This window comes from Gadus macrocephalus, chromosome 4 (genome assembly GCF_031168955.1).
Source record: "Gadus macrocephalus chromosome 4, ASM3116895v1".
NCBI classification, from domain to species: domain Eukaryota; kingdom Metazoa; phylum Chordata; class Actinopteri; order Gadiformes; family Gadidae; genus Gadus; species Gadus macrocephalus.
The window spans coordinates 33,595,957-33,612,017 of record NC_082385.1 but is presented as its reverse complement, the minus strand read 5'-3'; the positions used below and the strand labels follow the sequence as shown (position 1 = coordinate 33,612,017).

Genomic DNA, 16,061 nt, shown 5'->3' with positions numbered 1-16,061 from the left:
CACACACACACACACACATTCCCTGTTACCTGTGTGTCCCTGTTACCATTTGACAAAAGTGTAAATATAAGTCCTCATGTAGACTGTCGTGTTTCTAGTTGTTTGTTTCCAGTAATCAGATTAAAAATTCCTCCAAACGAAAAAAAAGACAGAAAATAAAGCCTCCCAAATAAGTACTTGATGGAAACCATCAAAGGTCATTTTGTGTGGAGCTGTTGGAGCGGCTGGACGACAGGTCCCCGGTGAGGTCGGGGACGTAGTGCAGAGTTAAAAGTTACATATTTTAACCTTCATTATTTACATACAAAGCCTATGGCCCTAAATGATGTAGTTAGCGGACCAATCACAGCCCTTGCTGCTGCCTCGCCTCGACCCAAGGTTAGTAATGAGAAGAGGCGCCGTAAGGGGGGGGGGGGGCTCAGAGCACACTATTGGTATTATTATCATACGAAGGTTAATGTCACTCAACTGAAAATAATATTAGAAACTAGTGTGGCTGTTTGTTGCCAAAGGTCTGTTGGAGATGATACGCGGCCTGGTGGGGGGTGCCGTCCAGGAGAACCCCCAGAGTGTGGGTGGAGGTGTCTGGATGAACCTGGGCTCTCATTGGCCTCCCCCAGCCCCAGCGTCCAATCAGACTCGTCCAGGGGAGGCGGCTTAAACCCGCCATCCTCCACACACTCTCCCACAATAAACCAACACGTTTAATTATATAATAGACATAATAACATGCCGTGCATACGAACAGTTCTGGGCTGCTCGTTATCTCAATTTGCATTTCAACGGCCACGTTGAAGACGGCTTTAGTTTGCTCTTTTAAATCCTTGCAGGCAAATGCAGTCGGTGTAATATCCAAATGCAGAGGACTCTGCTCATGGAGTGCACGGGAACGCTGGGTTGGAGAGCGAGAGAGAACTAAAGCCAGAGAGGGTGAGGGAAGGAGAGAAAGAGCAAACGAGACGGTGAGACAGAAACGATTGAGTGGGAAGAGAATGCAGTGTTTATCCAGTGCTACGGAGCACAGTGGAAGAGAGAGCAGAGACAGAACAAGAGAGAGAGAGCAGAGACAGAACAAGAGAGAGAGAGCAGAGACAGAACAAGAGAGAGAGAGCAGAGACAGAACAAGAGAGAGAGAGCAGAGACAGAACAAGAGAGAGAGAGCAGAGACAGAACAAGAGAGAGAGAGCAGAGACAGAACAAGAGAGAGAGAGCAGAGACAGAACAAGAGAGAGAGAGCAGAGACAGAACAAGAGAGAGAGAGCAGAGACAGAACAAGAGAAAGAGAGCAGAGACAGAACGAGAGAGCAGAGACAGAACAAGAGAGAGAGAGCAGAGACAGAACAAGAGAGAGAGAGCAGAGACAGAACAAGAGAGAGAGAGCAGAGACAGAACGAGAGAGCAGAGACAGAACAAGAGAGAGAGAGCAGAGACAGAACAAGAGAGAGAGAGCAGAGACAGAACAAGAGAGAGAGAGCAGAGACAGAACAAGAGAGAGAGAGCAGAGGCAGAACAAGAGAGAGAGAGCAGAGACAGAACAAGAGAGAGAGAGAGCAGAGACAGAACAAGAGAGAGAGAGCAGAGACAGAACAAGAGAGAGAGAGCAGAGACAGAACAAGAGAGAGAGAGCAGAGACAGAACAAGAGAGAGAGAGCAGAGACAGAACAAGAGAGAGAGAGCAGAGACAGAACAAGAGAGAGAGAGCAGAGACAGAACAAGAGAGAGAGAGCAGAGACAGAACAAGAGAGAGAGAGCAGAGACAGAACAAGAGAGAGAGAGCAGAGACAGAACAAGAGAGAGCAGAGACAGAACAAGAGAGAGAGCAGAGACAGAACAAGAGAGAGAGAGCAGAGACAGAACAAGAGAGAGAGAGCAGAGACAGAACAAGAGAGAGAGAGCAGAGACAGAACAAGAGAGAGAGAGCAGAGACAGAACAAGAGAGAGAGAGCAGAGACAGAACAAGAGAGAGAGAGCAGAGACAGAACAAGAGAGAGAGAGCAGAGACAGAACAAGAGAGAGAGCAGAGACAGAACAAGAGAGAGAGAGCAGAGACAGAACAAGAGGGAGAGAGCAGAGACAGAACAAGAGAGAGAGAGCAGAGACAGAACAAGAGAGAGAGAGCAGAGACAGAACAAGAGAGAGAGAGCAGAGACAGAACAAGAGAGAGAGAGCAGAGACAGAACAAGAGAGCTCAACAATGGTCTCGGTTCATCAAGGATAGTGGGTGTGATGATAAGATATGATCAACTTAAACCATCTCGAAACTGCATCAATCCTGTAATACATGGGTTTCTATAAAATGGTGATATGGCTACATGGCACTCAATGAAAGATACCATCACGACACGATCTGGAAAGCATTCTATTGCTATCCATCATGTGAATACAAGTTTTAATTTTTCTTCTTTTTAGCTGATCTATAAAGCTGATCTTCCAAGTTAGCAATAATCCAAATATAATCCCTTGGCTGTTCCATTTCAGAAATCTCTGTTCCATACAAAACCTTAAATATTGAAATATGCATTCTAAATGTCAATCAGTGAAGAAATTATTTTTTTGAAACAGTTGAGGCATTCAATAACTTATCAAAGGAAACTAAGTTGTTCTCTTTATTTCAAGAATTAAAGACATAGAAATAAAACATGACCGATATTTTATATAGTATTTATATAGCATATTCTCACAATCTCCACATTTCACTCAAAGGACTAATGCAACGTCAACCAGATCTGCTCATATGGATGTTCAATGATTATATTCTAAAGTAAATAAATTACTTCTACCTACGCTTTTACACGTTCAAGCTATTACAGCACTAATTCCATAGATATACATCTTCCGTGAGTTTGTAAGCAAAATGCAGAACTGGCTAGCTACCACAGACAAGCTCTGTGCTAAAGCATTCAGAATCTTCACTACAGGATTACTTGGGAATCAGTAGTTGCATTCTCCAGCGAGACAAACCTAGTTTTTACAAGTTGGTTTCACTCTTGTTGTACTAAAGAAGCGCACCTTTTTCCCTCCTGTCGGACCTGCAGACAACAGATACAAGAAGGTTAATAAAAGTTCTGCAAAAGACAAAGAGCTCATTTCACTCCTTGTTCAGACTTCTAGGTGGAGCTTAGTACTTGAGAGATCTTTAATTTTTCCAGTTTTCCCAAAAAGGAAGCTTCAACCTCTTTGCTTCAAACCTGTTTCAAACTTTTCATCATGTCAGACATTCAAAGAAGTTGAGTGAAAAATAAGATCTTATTTGAGAGTCCCTTGTACGTGTATTGTATGTCGCACACGTTGGTGCAAGCCTGCAGATTTGAAGGAGGTTCAGCGATTTGGCTGATCGGGACCTGGTTATGGGTCTATAGACTGGACACCGACCTGTGAAACAGACGAAGTTGAGATGTTCCCCACAAAAGCGTTGCCTCCATGTGGAACGTTCTGTGCTGGAAATGCCCCCACAGGGGCTGGGCTCCTGCGAGGCCTCGTCCCACTGGGTGAAGTCCATCGGGTCACCGGACATCCAGAACCAAGAGCTTCCTAGAATAGACCTACAGGCATGGAAAAAGTTTAAAGTGTTACCCGGGTGGGATAGCAGAGACAAATGTTGAACTTGGCTTATTTTAATGTTAATGTGTAGAAGACTAAGTGTTTGGATGGACAGACAGATGATCATAAGGACAGACCTTTATGCTTAAAAGACACTTTAGGCTCAGTTATGGTTCCACTTCGACGCAACATAACGACCACGCAGACGCTTCGACGCAGTCGTGGACCAGTTTTGGTTCTGCGCCGGGTTTTAGTGAACGGACCAATCACAGCCCTCGCTGCTGCGTCGACTCGACGGAAGGTTCCACTCTTTGGGAGGCTCTTGAGGCGGAGGCAAGGACGTCATTGGTCAGTGAACCCCCTAGCGTTGCGTCAACGTGGACCCCATAACTGAGCCGTAAGGCCTGGCCAGTACCTGCGCAGGCCCACCCAGAGATGGCTGGTTAGCGGGAAGGGGGCGCGAGCCACCAGATCGTCAACTATCTCCTGCTCCGCCGGGCCCCTGAGAGTCAGCAGGTCCCAGTGATAGTCTCTGCAGTAGAACAGGGCGTCTGACCAGCACAGCCGCTTCCCCACCAGGGTGACGTTCATCCCCACCCCCGGAGTGCTGATGGAGGGGGGAGCGGGGGCCAACTCTAGGGGACCAAAAGACAGCGTTGGGGTGAGGGACCTCCACTCTTGGCCCTGTAAGCGTACAATAAGGTAACTTTGAGCCAGACACCTAATCCCTCCCTAATATTCTACTGAAGATCCCATATCATGCTCTTTTGAGGTTAATAATTGCCTTTGGGGATAGGGTTACATGCATGTATGTTAGAAATACCCCATAGTATTCTCACATTGTTTCATTTCTGCAAAACCGATTTCTGCGTTTCTATCGGTGGGCGCGGAACTCCCCCTGGCTCAGACTTAGATCTTCTAGTTTAGCAGACATAAAACATGCATACAGTACATACATCTGTGACGGCCACAGATGTATGTATGTATGTAGCCACACAATCTAAATGAAGGGAAAAGGGGAAAAAGCATGATATAGCCCCTTTAAGGCCTTTGGTAGACACAAATGTTAAGCGTCATAGCGACACTACTTGTGTGGGACGTTTAGAAACACTTTATTTGTAAAAAGGGACGGTCACACTCAAATCTCAGCACACTTGAACTGTGAAAACAGACAGTGTACACTTCTGCTCCGTCGGCCGTCATAAAAGTCATGATTCGCATCAACACAAGTTGATGATGTAAGCAACAGGCTACATTTGAATTTGCCAGAACCTCTCGACCGACGCCATACAGTCGTTTTGCATAATATGAAACCGGGTTGGGTTCGCACACCACACGGGTATAACCGGAAACCGTGTTACCCTAACCAAATGTATACGCACTCATACACCCATCCCCACACCAATGATGACGTTGATTGATGGAATGGGTTCCTACCTCCGTACACTTTGACCTCACACAACATCAAGTATGTAGTGTTGAAGGGCTTGTAGAAGTTGACATACACTCCTTCCATTCCCCAGCAATGGACGGTCTGAGTCAAGCCGTCGGGGACATCGTGGATGATGGCACACCTGAGGGAGAGAGAATCAATCCCATTTTATCACTGCAACTAAAATAAGTCTGCCGTTTAGAGAAAACCGGGTTTAAAAAATGTACATGCCATACTCGGCCAACCAGTTTTCTCATTCACAATGAAAGTAGGCTACTTAAAAAGGATCATAAAGTGGCCGTGTAGCTCCATGGGGATTACAGAATAAGTTGAAAATGGGGGTTGACTTACACTCTAGGCTATTTAGTCATTTAAACTTTTATCCAAACCCACTACATGTTGGCTGGGGGTCGAACCCAATTAGAGAGGAGGTTGGTATCGTGACTCACCTCGGGTTGTCGTTGCCGTTGTTGACCAGTGAATTGCCGATGTGTATTTCCACGCCGTCGAGCCACTTCCTTGTTGAGTACATATTAGTGATCTCGATCACGGACACCCTGTACACACCGTCCAGCTGGAGCCTCCACCACGGATTGTCCATCTCCGAGGTGTGAATGCAGCTGTCCTTCCCATCAGGGCTGCAGCTCCCATCGATGGCATGTCCAGCGCTCCAGCCCGAATAGGTGGAAGACTGAACGGCCGCGCCTCTCAGCGGCACGTCAATGCTGGATGCAGCTTGGGAGCGAGTGAGACCACAGAGCAGAGTTTAGTCAAGTTGCGTTCTACGGTTCCAAAACGCATGACTTGTGTGTCTAGATAACTTGCTTCATATGTAAATACCTGAACATCGAGGTGACTCCCGCAGGTGGATGAGAGCACCTGGTGCATGAGAAAATACATGATCGGTACATCAGGGATAAAACCAGGACAGGATGTTCTGTGATTGGAAGGGAGGGGGGGCGAGGTAAAGGTGCTTCAGCTAATACCAAAGGTACCATTACCAACAATGTGGATTACCTACCGATGAAACTGCAGATGAGACGACTGGACCTCATGGTTCTGCAGAAACAAAATCCTCAGTGACTAACTTATTGATGACGCTAGCCTCTAGTCTAGATACACACCCCCCGATCGAATAATCAGATCAAAGTGAAAAGAATAAATCGCTTAAATGTTACAATAACTACTTATTAATGATACTACTGTAATCCGTGGAGTTCAACCAATGAGGAGGTCGCGAGTACAGAGGTGCTGGAGATCCGATTAATGTTGTAACTCCAGTTTGAAGAGGATACTCACTAGCAGAGCTCCGCCGTCCTCCTGGGATGTGTGAGCATTTACATCTATTGTCAGTGACAGATTTGCCTTCTCATTTGCAAATACATCAGCCGACCGGCAGCTTATTTCAAGCATATTATATGAAAAACAGGTTTGCATGATCTTCATCGGGAGGTGTGGAACGGGAGTGCTTGGTGGGGAAATCAGTTGATCCGGTACGTCTAGGGGAGAAAAGGTCATGGAACGAACGCATGCAACGCACCACAGCCACCGGTCCTGGCACAGGCATCTGAAACTCAACCAAACTGACTCTAAAAACAGCGCCGTGTGCAGCGCAGCAATAGAAAATAGTGTTGCATCTTCTGTCATGACAATGGGGCCTAGTGAAACCCAATATGCTCAAAACAACGGGAATTATAGTTTAACATATACCCCTTGTTGTGGCTGAGGCTTCCCTCATTCAAATCAAAGTCATGTTGGCTCACGTTCATAAAACTAAATTCTGTTTTATTTGTATAGACCTTAATCGCAGTTACAAAGGGATCAACAGGCAATATAGTTATAACCACTTTGATGCTGATCCCTCAGCAGGAAAACAAATTTTTGCTATCTTTTGTGAGATAAGATCTAATCCAGCGAAGAGCGGAACCTTTGATGCCAACATCGTGTTCGAGAGGAGGAGGAAGAATGCTGGTCAACTGTGTCGAAGGCAGCGCTGAGGTCGAGCATTACTAGCATGGAGCATTTGCTATCCATTGCATTTATGCTGTGTGCTGCGTATAATGTGCTAAATAAATAACAATGACATTTTCTTTCACAACTGAAAATATATGTTTTTTATTACAGGGTAAAATGCTGTAAAAAGGCACTTTTGGTACTTGGGCTTCATTCAAGGTACCCACAGCGTCACACGCTCTAAGAAGGGCTCAACAGAGGTCAATGAGACGAAGGGAAGTATACAAAGTGGGTAAAAAACGATGGAATCCAAACAAGTATGAAAGATATCGAAAATCTGTTTGAATATGCATAAAGATCAAAATATGAATTTTGTTAAATGTTTGGCAAAAAAGAGAGTTGTGAAGTCTGAAGTTTGAAGTCTCACGGGAATCGCATTGATGTCCATTACAGAGTATAATAAATAGATATGAAATTAAATATTTTTTAAAGTATAAGAGTAAGTAAAAATCGTCTGAGGAAATTGGTTCCTAAATGTGTAAAAAAATGTAAGCACTCAACACCTGATTTCCATGCTCTCCTCTCCCCTGAAATGCAAATAGGAACACCTTCCTATTTGGCTGAGGGCAAAACGTTTTTTTTTGCATATGTTCAGAAAATGTACCTGACACAACTTAGTAACATTTTTGAGAAGAGGATAGAGAGAGATTCTTCCATTTTGGTTGACGGTGTGCTCCTGTAGCACTGCAGAAAAACATTCAATGAAGGCAGCATTGTAGTGAGTACCTTAAATATGTTAAGTGATTGGTTGAATATTGTGGTGGGCAGCACGGGAAGGATGAGACGGGAGCCTAAAAATGATTATGCAGTTCATGCAGTCTTGTAACAGAAAGGTTGCTAGTTCGATCTCCAGCTCCTCCTAGCTGAGTGTTGACGTGTCCCTGAGCAAGACACTTAACCCTAACTGCTCCTGACGAGCTGGCTGTCGCCTTGCATGGCCGACTCTGCCGTCGGTGTGTCAATGTGTGTATTAACCGATGTAAGTCGCTTTGGATAAAAGCGTCTGCTAATTGTAATTTACGACCCCCAGAACATAACAGAAACATGGCACAGCTGAACAGAACCCACAACCCACAACACTCTCACTAATGGTCACGATCACACTACACATCACACAACGATGGACTCTAACCCCTATGACAGTTGAACCCCCAGAATGCCTTGCGGCTCCGGGACCAGCGCCCCACCCATGGTCGCTACGATATATTTCTGGATTGTATGGAGCTGACTTAGAATGTTTTACACCACAAGATCCATAAAATAACACACGGTAGAGCCCGTTTACAGGAAACAGACCCAATGACCTCTACTGTCGCTGAGGAGGTTTTACTACTAACTTATCAATTGATTTAATGTCCTAATCGAGCCTGCTGATGTAGCCTGGTTTCGATTCTGGCATCAGTCGCCTAAAGGCGTCCGTTGGTCTGTGCCACTATTAAGCATGCATTCCCAGAAACAGTATGGGTCTCTCTGTATTTACCGGATACTGTCATTTGCATTTCTGTTTAGACAAGTTGCAAAGCCACGCGTGAGACTGAGAACAACAAACAACATTAAATCTTGGAGCAATCAGCACATTTTTTTCAAAAGTGTTTCAAAAGTGGCAATTGACCATTTTCTTTTTTAAATAGTGTTGATTCCTCGCGGTGCGAATCTGCCGCCCGTGATTAAATATTAAGGGGGGCCTCAATGCTTTCAAGCCTATATTGTGTCACTAGAGAAAGTTGCGACAAAAAAAGTGCATAATAATATAACATTAAGAACATTATTTGGGATATAATTTACAGTAGGCCTACCCAAATTGTGAAATAGGCCTTAAAAGTCAGTTCACAACATTTTGGCCATGGAGGGATTGGGGTTTGACGCCACCTAGAGGAGAGGAGAAAGAGTCTAAGACATGGTAGTGAGGTGAAGTCAGAGCTCACCTTGGGTACACACGAAGGGGACCAACAACACTTGCTTGTCTCTTATAATTGGTTTGCCACTGGTGGCCCCACTTGGGTCCTCACCTTAAACGAGGGAACAATATAGGGATTTAAATGCGTCCAAACAATGCAGTCAAGTTTCAGGGAATTCGACTCTCTGGGGGGATGTCACATCGCTCACCTGAGCAAAAGTTAAATCCTTCTCTAAAGAACTACCCAGTGGACTAAGATGGGAGTAGCAAAAATGAGGGAACTGGAATCAAACACACTTTTAGATTTACATTTATTTTATCTATTTAAAAATCAGTGAAGGTCAAACAAAGCCCAAGATTTAAAATGAAAAACCTCAGATTTTCATCGTGATTAGAAGCAAAGGTGAGAGAGAGAGAGAGAGAGAGAGAGAGAGAGAGAGAGAGAGAGAGAGAGAGAGAGAGAGAGAGAGAGAGAGACTATTCTTATTTAAAATACATTATTTAAAGGGTCTTGAACGAGAAATAAAAGCATGTAATCTCCATGAATAGGCAGAGAGCAGCCCTGTTATCAGGTTACAATGCTGCTATGCTATAGCTACACACATAGAAACACAAAAATATTGTATGTCAATGGATTTTTGGGGATATATTTATATATTTGTCATATTTGAGGAATACACGTTATTTTTCCAACTGTCTGCCTCTCATGTTGTTATTCCCGTCGACAAGAATTAACTAGAATGCAGATTGTCTTTTCACCTTCATCATTACCATTCAGATTTCTGATTTTCTTCAACCTGTAGTTTTCTTGGTCAGAGAAGACCCCATTTCCTTTAACCCCCATCAGGCATTTTATCGCCTTGACAAACACTTTTTGTTTTCAAAATAGTGTTTGATTTTCACTTCTTCAATGTTATCGACGGACTGTACTTTTCTATTACCCACGCCCTCAACCAAAGACCACACAGACACCTCAACTGAACACTGAACAGACACCTCAACTGAACACTGAAACATCTGCAAAATGTGTACACTGTGCTTCCGCGTGAGTTAAAAGCGGCATGACAAAAAACAGACATGACTATAGATTATCACGACACAAAAGATATAACAGTATGAAAGTCACTGACTCTGTAGAGACCAGGGAGGGAGGGAAGGAGGGACTATAACTGACACAGAGACACTGTGGAACGAGACTCATATAACTTAAACCCAGGGAGGAGGTCCTCCTGGGTGAAGGAGGCCTGGAAGGTGTGGATGTGTGTCAGTGTGTCTGAGGACCCTCCTCCACCTGGGGACACTCTGTAGAAGGACAGAGAGCCAGCAGGCCGGTCCAGATACACTCCTACTCTGGTAGAGCCAGAGGGAGGGAGAGGTATGATTGTTTTTCTACTGTTGTGCCAGGCAGAGTAAACATCATCACCATCATCATTTTCATCATCACAACAATTGAGACACCAGGAATGTTTGTTGTGTCCAAGCTCACTGTCTCCGAATCCTCTCCTGGAGATCGCTCTGTATGTCACTCCAATATCCACCATTGCTTCCCTCTCTACCTCCCAGTAACAGCGGCCAGTAAGACCCTCTCTACACAGCACCTGTCTACTGTAGTCAAATCTCTCAGGCCCGTGACAACACAACGAATCGACTCCAAGCTGTGTCACCTTTCTGTTTTTATCAGTCAGATAGAGATGTCTGTGGGCTGTGTTCGGGTCCAGTGTGAGTTCACAGGCATCTGACGGGTGAAAAATACATGATTAGGCTGTAATCATGTATTTACTCTAATTTAAATAATGTGGGAGTGATGTATATTAGTATAATTAAAAACTGCATTCCCCTTATAGTAATTATAGTTATATTATATCCATTATAATTATACATATATGTTTTAACATAAAAAAAATAACCTGTTTAGTAACATAATTATGTGTAATAATGAGAGTAATCATAATATTTGAATACAGACCCATTCTTAATAACTATTTACAAACATTATTAGCAAACGTTATAGCATAACATAATAACCACACAAATACACACACATTACTATGATACCATAATTATGACATCATGATTAATATGATGGTACCATGATTATTATTCAATTGTGTGTAGTAAAAAAATACTTACAATCATAGTTACATATATTATACAATAAAAATCATACATATTGGATTTTACACTTACACTTCTTTACACCTGGTTTCAAGTCAGGCAGCTTCTTCAACTCCATGTTCAGTGTCTCCTCCAGCTGATCCAGGGATCTCCTCAAGGTCCCTACGTATGACGGAGGACGGACCTCCACCGTGGTCCAGTCCCTGGTGGGTGGAGGATCCTTCAGGGATCTGAAGGTCTGGAGGAAGTGGAGGTGGTCTTCAGTGTGTGAGAGCTGCTTCACCTCTGAGCTTCTATTGGTCAGATCTTCTATTTCCTGCTCCAGCTCTTTGATAAGGTCTTCAGCTTGTTTCTCTGTGGATTTCAGTTTCTCTTTAACCGTTTGGTTGAAATCATCCCGGCAAATTTCAACACAGCCTATCAGAGTAGTGAAGACCTGTCCACAATCAGCTATCTCTCTGTCTGCGTCTTTCTTGCTAATTTTTATTGTGTCTCTGATCTTTTTAATCTTTTCTTTTCTCTCCTGGATCATCTGAGGAACTTCAGCCTCTATCTTCCCCAGCTGGGCCGTCTTCACTTCATATTCCTCCTCTAGAGGTACAACAGGATGGGACTTGTGGTCTGTCACTGTGCACAACAGACACACACACACCTGTTCAGTCTGGCAGAAGAGCTCCAGAAGTTGATTGTGTTTCTTACACATCCTGTCTTCCAGACGGTCCATAGGCTCGACCAGCCGATGTTTCTTCAGGCCTGCGACTCTCTGATGTGGCTCCAGGTGGGTTTGGCAGAAAGAGATAAGACACACTAGGCAGGACTTCACAGCCTTCAGCTTGGTCCCAGTACAGACGTCACAGGGAACTTCTGCTGGTTTAACACAAGGCTGCTCTTTTACTCGTACGGACGTACTAAACTGAGCTGCCAGCTCTGATAAGAGAGTGTTAACCCGTAGATCAGGTCTTGTGTGGAAAAGCTCATTACAAACAGGACATTTGTACTGGACTTGTTCATCCCAGAAATTACTAATGCAGGTTCTGCAGAAGTTATGTCCACATGCAGTGGTAACTGGACTGGTGAACTCATCCTCACAGATGAAACATGAAATGTTCTCTTCGGACCAGGAAGTGTTAGCAGAGGCCATTCCTATACACAGACGACAGGGTTTATGTATTGAGCAATTCCATTCTTTTTCTAATTCCTTAACAGACTAAGAGGTTTTGGCTTCTCTCAAAATTGTGCTGCTTTACTCACCTTGTTGTGATCTGGCAGACATTTGTTCCAAATGCGTTTTATTTTTCTCCAGGTAGAGAACTGCTTCTTCGTTGGTTGGCTTTGTTTTCTACGAACCTTAAGTGTCGTTTCCTGATCAAGACGTCCTCTCTTCTCCTCTTACACCTGGCTCCTCCCCAACGGACACACAGTTTACTGACGTTTCAACTTCCACACTCGTGACTTTGGGCACAGACCTGAACTGTGTAGGCTAATTCAAATGTGGTGTCATGTGTGTTCTCTTCTTTACGCATTAAACATTTTCAACCTTTAAAAGATAGGACACGGAGATTGATTTAGTGTCGATTCGTGACTAACTGATTAACAGCTGTACAAATACATTGAACTTAACTTTTCCTGAGGCTAGTATTTCCCCCACAGTCTTTGTAAAAACCCTCTTCCTGTGTGCTCCGGTTACATGTCCTTTAATGATTTATCATTTTATATTGCTTTAACGCAGGTGGTTATATAAGGCTTATCTCCGCGACTTTAACCGCATAAAACATAATAAACCAGAGGCATGCTACTCGGGGTAGGGCAAACGAACTTGACCGACGTCCCTACTCGGAGACGACAAACCCGAAATCCAAACCCAAATCCAATACCCGTTACTGAGGTTATCATAATTTTACCACACATAACTAACAACTAATATAACCGACTACCACTAAAACACTATCTCGCTAACATCCACCTAAAAACACCTTAAGGATTCTGGCCAACAATAGCCTTAAGCCTAATGGTCATGAAGAGGTCAGCTCTATAATGACCTGACACAATCTCATGTTATCAGTTCTACATCAAGGAAGTGAATTCAGATCCAAAATTAGATTTATGTATGCAATCAAACAAAAATATTATCAGTTTTAATGTAGACCCAAAGATAGGTCAACTAACTAACTCACTTACTGAAAGGGTGTGTACTTTATTTTTAAGGGTCTGATTTTGTGAGTCCGCTCCCTTTGAGGAAGAGAAAATACAGTTTGAAACAAAGAGGTCTAAAGACTTCAAAGGTTTCTGCCGTGTGAAGATGCTTAGACATGAGGAAAGGGACTGTCCCGTAGGCCAACCTGATTAGTGGGACAGTCAGCAACGAGGACGCTGCAGTAACTGGACATCAAGGCCTCGCTTAACATCAAATCTTCAATATTGAGAGTCTGTCACTAAGCTCAGTCTCTTAGGTAACTAAGCTCTTAAACTATGAACCAATGTCAGTCAGTTAAATCTGGCTCGAACCATACTAACTATCTATAACCTTTAATCGAACTCTCACCAATTTGAACAAAAAAATTATTAAAGGATTCATGAAGCCATAAACTTAATAATGTTATTCTAATTCGTTTTTTCTCATTGAATCTCCTGAGTTTTTCTCATTGTGTTGTAGCCCCTCCAATCAGGACGATGCAACTACACCAGTTCTGCCAGGTCCATATGCAGCATAGCCTCACTTTAAAAGCTGCCAAAATGTGATTGTACCAGCAGCATTTCCAGTTGTCCTCCCACCAACGACAAGATATCCCTTTTCAGACACTTTAACTGGAGGATCGGATCCAGCCATGACTTGTCCATCTCTTCTTGGACCTCCGTCCAGTTCCTACCCCCAGAATCCCACTAACTCTGGTCCAGACTTTATTTATTTTACAAATAAGTTTTTAGACCCAGCTCACTCTTTGATACGGCTGGAATAGTGAGGTGTGTGAGTGTGTCTGTGTGTATGTGTGTTTTATCTAAAATCTCCACCACCCAAGTTTAAGTTCTTTAAATGTTTGACCAAAGAAATCTAAATAGGACATATGTGTGAACGTAATGTAGCTATTTCCCACAAAGAATGTACCGATTCCATTTCTTGCCATTTTATTGAAATCAGAAAAGTCTACAAAGAGGAATTGCGTTGCATTTACGATGGTATAGCATTAGCAATAACCCCGAAAAAATAACAGGGGAAAACAAACATTTATAAAATATAGTAGAATCTAATCATTTACAATGGGCTATGTATTATAATAGTAAGGGTTATTTCTTTATGAATTTCTCAAATTTCTTAAATTACAGTAGTAGGCCTACCACTTCAATGCAGACCTCTCAGATCTCAAATTGTAAAGATTCCTTTCAGGAAAAAACATTAGTTGTTTCGGTGGTTTGTTTGTTGTATTATAAAACAAAGGCCCTAGTCTGTTTGATTGACTGGTGAGATTATCATTGGAGCAGAGTTTTTACCTTCATAATTATGGTATCCTGGAGAGAGGATTGGATAGAGAGGCTCACTAAAGTTGCAGCCAGTAGCAGAGTATAAATTAACCCTGGCTTCCACATCGTAGAAGGAGACTAGACCCTCATCATAATCAACAAACACCCCCACCTTCTGGAGCTCAGCTCTCAGAGGGAGACGGACAGCAGGGTCATCATTGAATACCAACTCATCCTTGTTGAATTTAATAGTCCAGGAGCCGTTCTTAGGGGTCAATATGATCATATGTTTTCTCTTGATGGGCTCTCTGGCCACTCCTAAACACCATGTAGTCTTGTCTTTAACCTGGACCTCAAAGTAAAATCTCCCTGAGGAGAAGCTCTGCCTCGTGAGAACAGAGAGGTTGAAACGGGGAAGAGCTGTATCAGGATCCAGAGTCACATCTACTTCATACTGCTGGACCCTCTTCAGTTCAGCATCACCAGACAGCTTCTCCATCTCCATGTTCAGTGTCTCCTCCAGCTGATCCAGGGATCTCCTCAAGGTCCCTACGTATGACGGAGGACGGACCTCCACCGTGGTCCAGTCCCTGGTGGGTGGAGGATCCTTCAGGGATCTGAAGGCCTGGAGGAAGTGGAGGTGGTCTTTAGTGTGTGAGAGCTTCTTCACCTCTAAGCTTCTATTGGTCAGATCTTCTATTTCCTGCTGCAGCTCTTTGATGAGGTCTTCAGCTTCTTTCTCTGTGGATTTCAGTTTCTCTCCAACCGTTCGGTTGAAATCATCCCGGCACTTTCTAATGTAGCACATCAGAGCAGCGAGGACCTGCCCACCATCAGCTAGCTCTCTGTCTGCGTCTTTCTTGCTAATTTCTAATGTGTCATTGATCTCCTTAATCTTTCGTTTTCTCTCCTGGATCATCCGTGGAACTTTCGCATCTATCTTCCCCAGCTGGGCCGTCTTCATTTCAAATTCCTCTTTTATGGGTACAACCGTATGGGACTTGTGGTCTGTCTCTTTGCAGAACTGACATACACACACCTGTTCAGTCTTGCAGAAGAGCTCCAGAAGTTGTTTGTGTGTCTTACACATCCTGTCTTCCAGACGGTCCATAGGCTCGACCAGCCGATGTTTCTTCAGGACTGCGACTCTCTGATGTGGCTCCAGGTGGGTTTGGCAGTAAGAGATAAGACACACTAGGCAGGACTTCACAGCCTTCAGCTGGGTCCCAGTACAGACGTCACAGGGAACTTCTGCTGATTCAACAAAAGGCTGATCTTTGACTCGTATAGACGTTCTAAACTGAGCTGCCAACTCTGATAAGAGGGTATTGACCCGTAGATCAGGTCTAGTTGGGAACAGTTTGTTGCAAACAGGACATTTGTACTTGACTTGTTCATCCCAGAACTTTGTAATACAGGTTCTGCAGAAGTTGTGTCCACATGGTGTGGAAACTGGACTGTTGAACACATCTAGACAGATTGAACATAAAAAGTTCTCTTCAGTCCAGGAAGTGTTAGCAGAGGCCCTTCCTAGACACAGACGACAAGGTTTATGCATTGAGCAATGATATATTTCTAATTCAATAATGGAAGAGAGGTTTTAACTTA

The 16,061-nt window shown here is 43.7% G+C and overlaps 2 protein-coding genes across 2 annotated transcripts; both read right to left on the bottom strand.

The window, feature by feature from the left end:
• Nucleotides 1-2,593: 2,593 nt before the first annotated feature.
• On the bottom strand, nt 2,594-6,663 carry LOC132455411 (pentraxin fusion protein-like). The gene is made up of 7 exons (XM_060049284.1): nt 5,994-6,663; nt 5,813-5,851; nt 5,422-5,707; nt 4,978-5,114; nt 3,956-4,175; nt 3,373-3,542; nt 2,594-3,029 (listed from the first exon to the last, which is right to left on the bottom strand). Exons 1-7 carry the CDS (start codon nt 6,025-6,027, stop codon nt 2,962-2,964), a joined length of 954 nt encoding a protein of 317 aa, XP_059905267.1. The 5' UTR covers nt 6,028-6,663; the 3' UTR covers nt 2,594-2,961.
• A 3,274-nt stretch (nt 6,664-9,937) lies between these two features.
• On the bottom strand, nt 9,938-16,026 carry LOC132455508 (uncharacterized). Its single transcript, XM_060049370.1, has 4 exons — nt 14,436-16,026; nt 12,872-12,877; nt 11,070-12,140; nt 9,938-10,617 (listed from the first exon to the last, which is right to left on the bottom strand). The coding sequence occupies exons 1-4, from the start codon at nt 16,009-16,011 to the stop codon at nt 10,046-10,048; spliced, it is 3,225 nt and encodes a 1,074-aa protein (XP_059905353.1). The 5' UTR covers nt 16,012-16,026; the 3' UTR covers nt 9,938-10,045.
• Nucleotides 16,027-16,061: the final 35 nt, after the last annotated feature.

Bases quoted from the DNA above. Each gene is read 5' to 3' on its own strand.
- LOC132455508 (XM_060049370.1), bottom strand. From the start codon at position 16,011: ATGCATAAACCTTGTCGTCTGTGTCTAGGAAGGGCCTCTGCTAACACT. The intron at 10,618-11,069 runs GTAAGTGTAAAA...TTCACCCGTCAG, and splicing joins GAAACCAGGTGTAAAGAAGT to ATGCCTGTGAACTCACACTG.
- LOC132455411 (XM_060049284.1), bottom strand. From the start codon at position 6,027: ATGAGGTCCAGTCGTCTCATCTGCAGTTTCATCG. The intron at 4,176-4,977 runs GTAGGAACCCAT...TTGGTCCCCTAG, and splicing joins TGAGGTCAAAGTGTACGGAG to AGTTGGCCCCCGCTCCCCCC. The intron at 3,030-3,372 runs GTCGGTGTCCAG...TGTTGTCTGCAG, and splicing joins CAACTTCGTCTGTTTCACAG to GTCCGACAGGAGGGAAAAAG.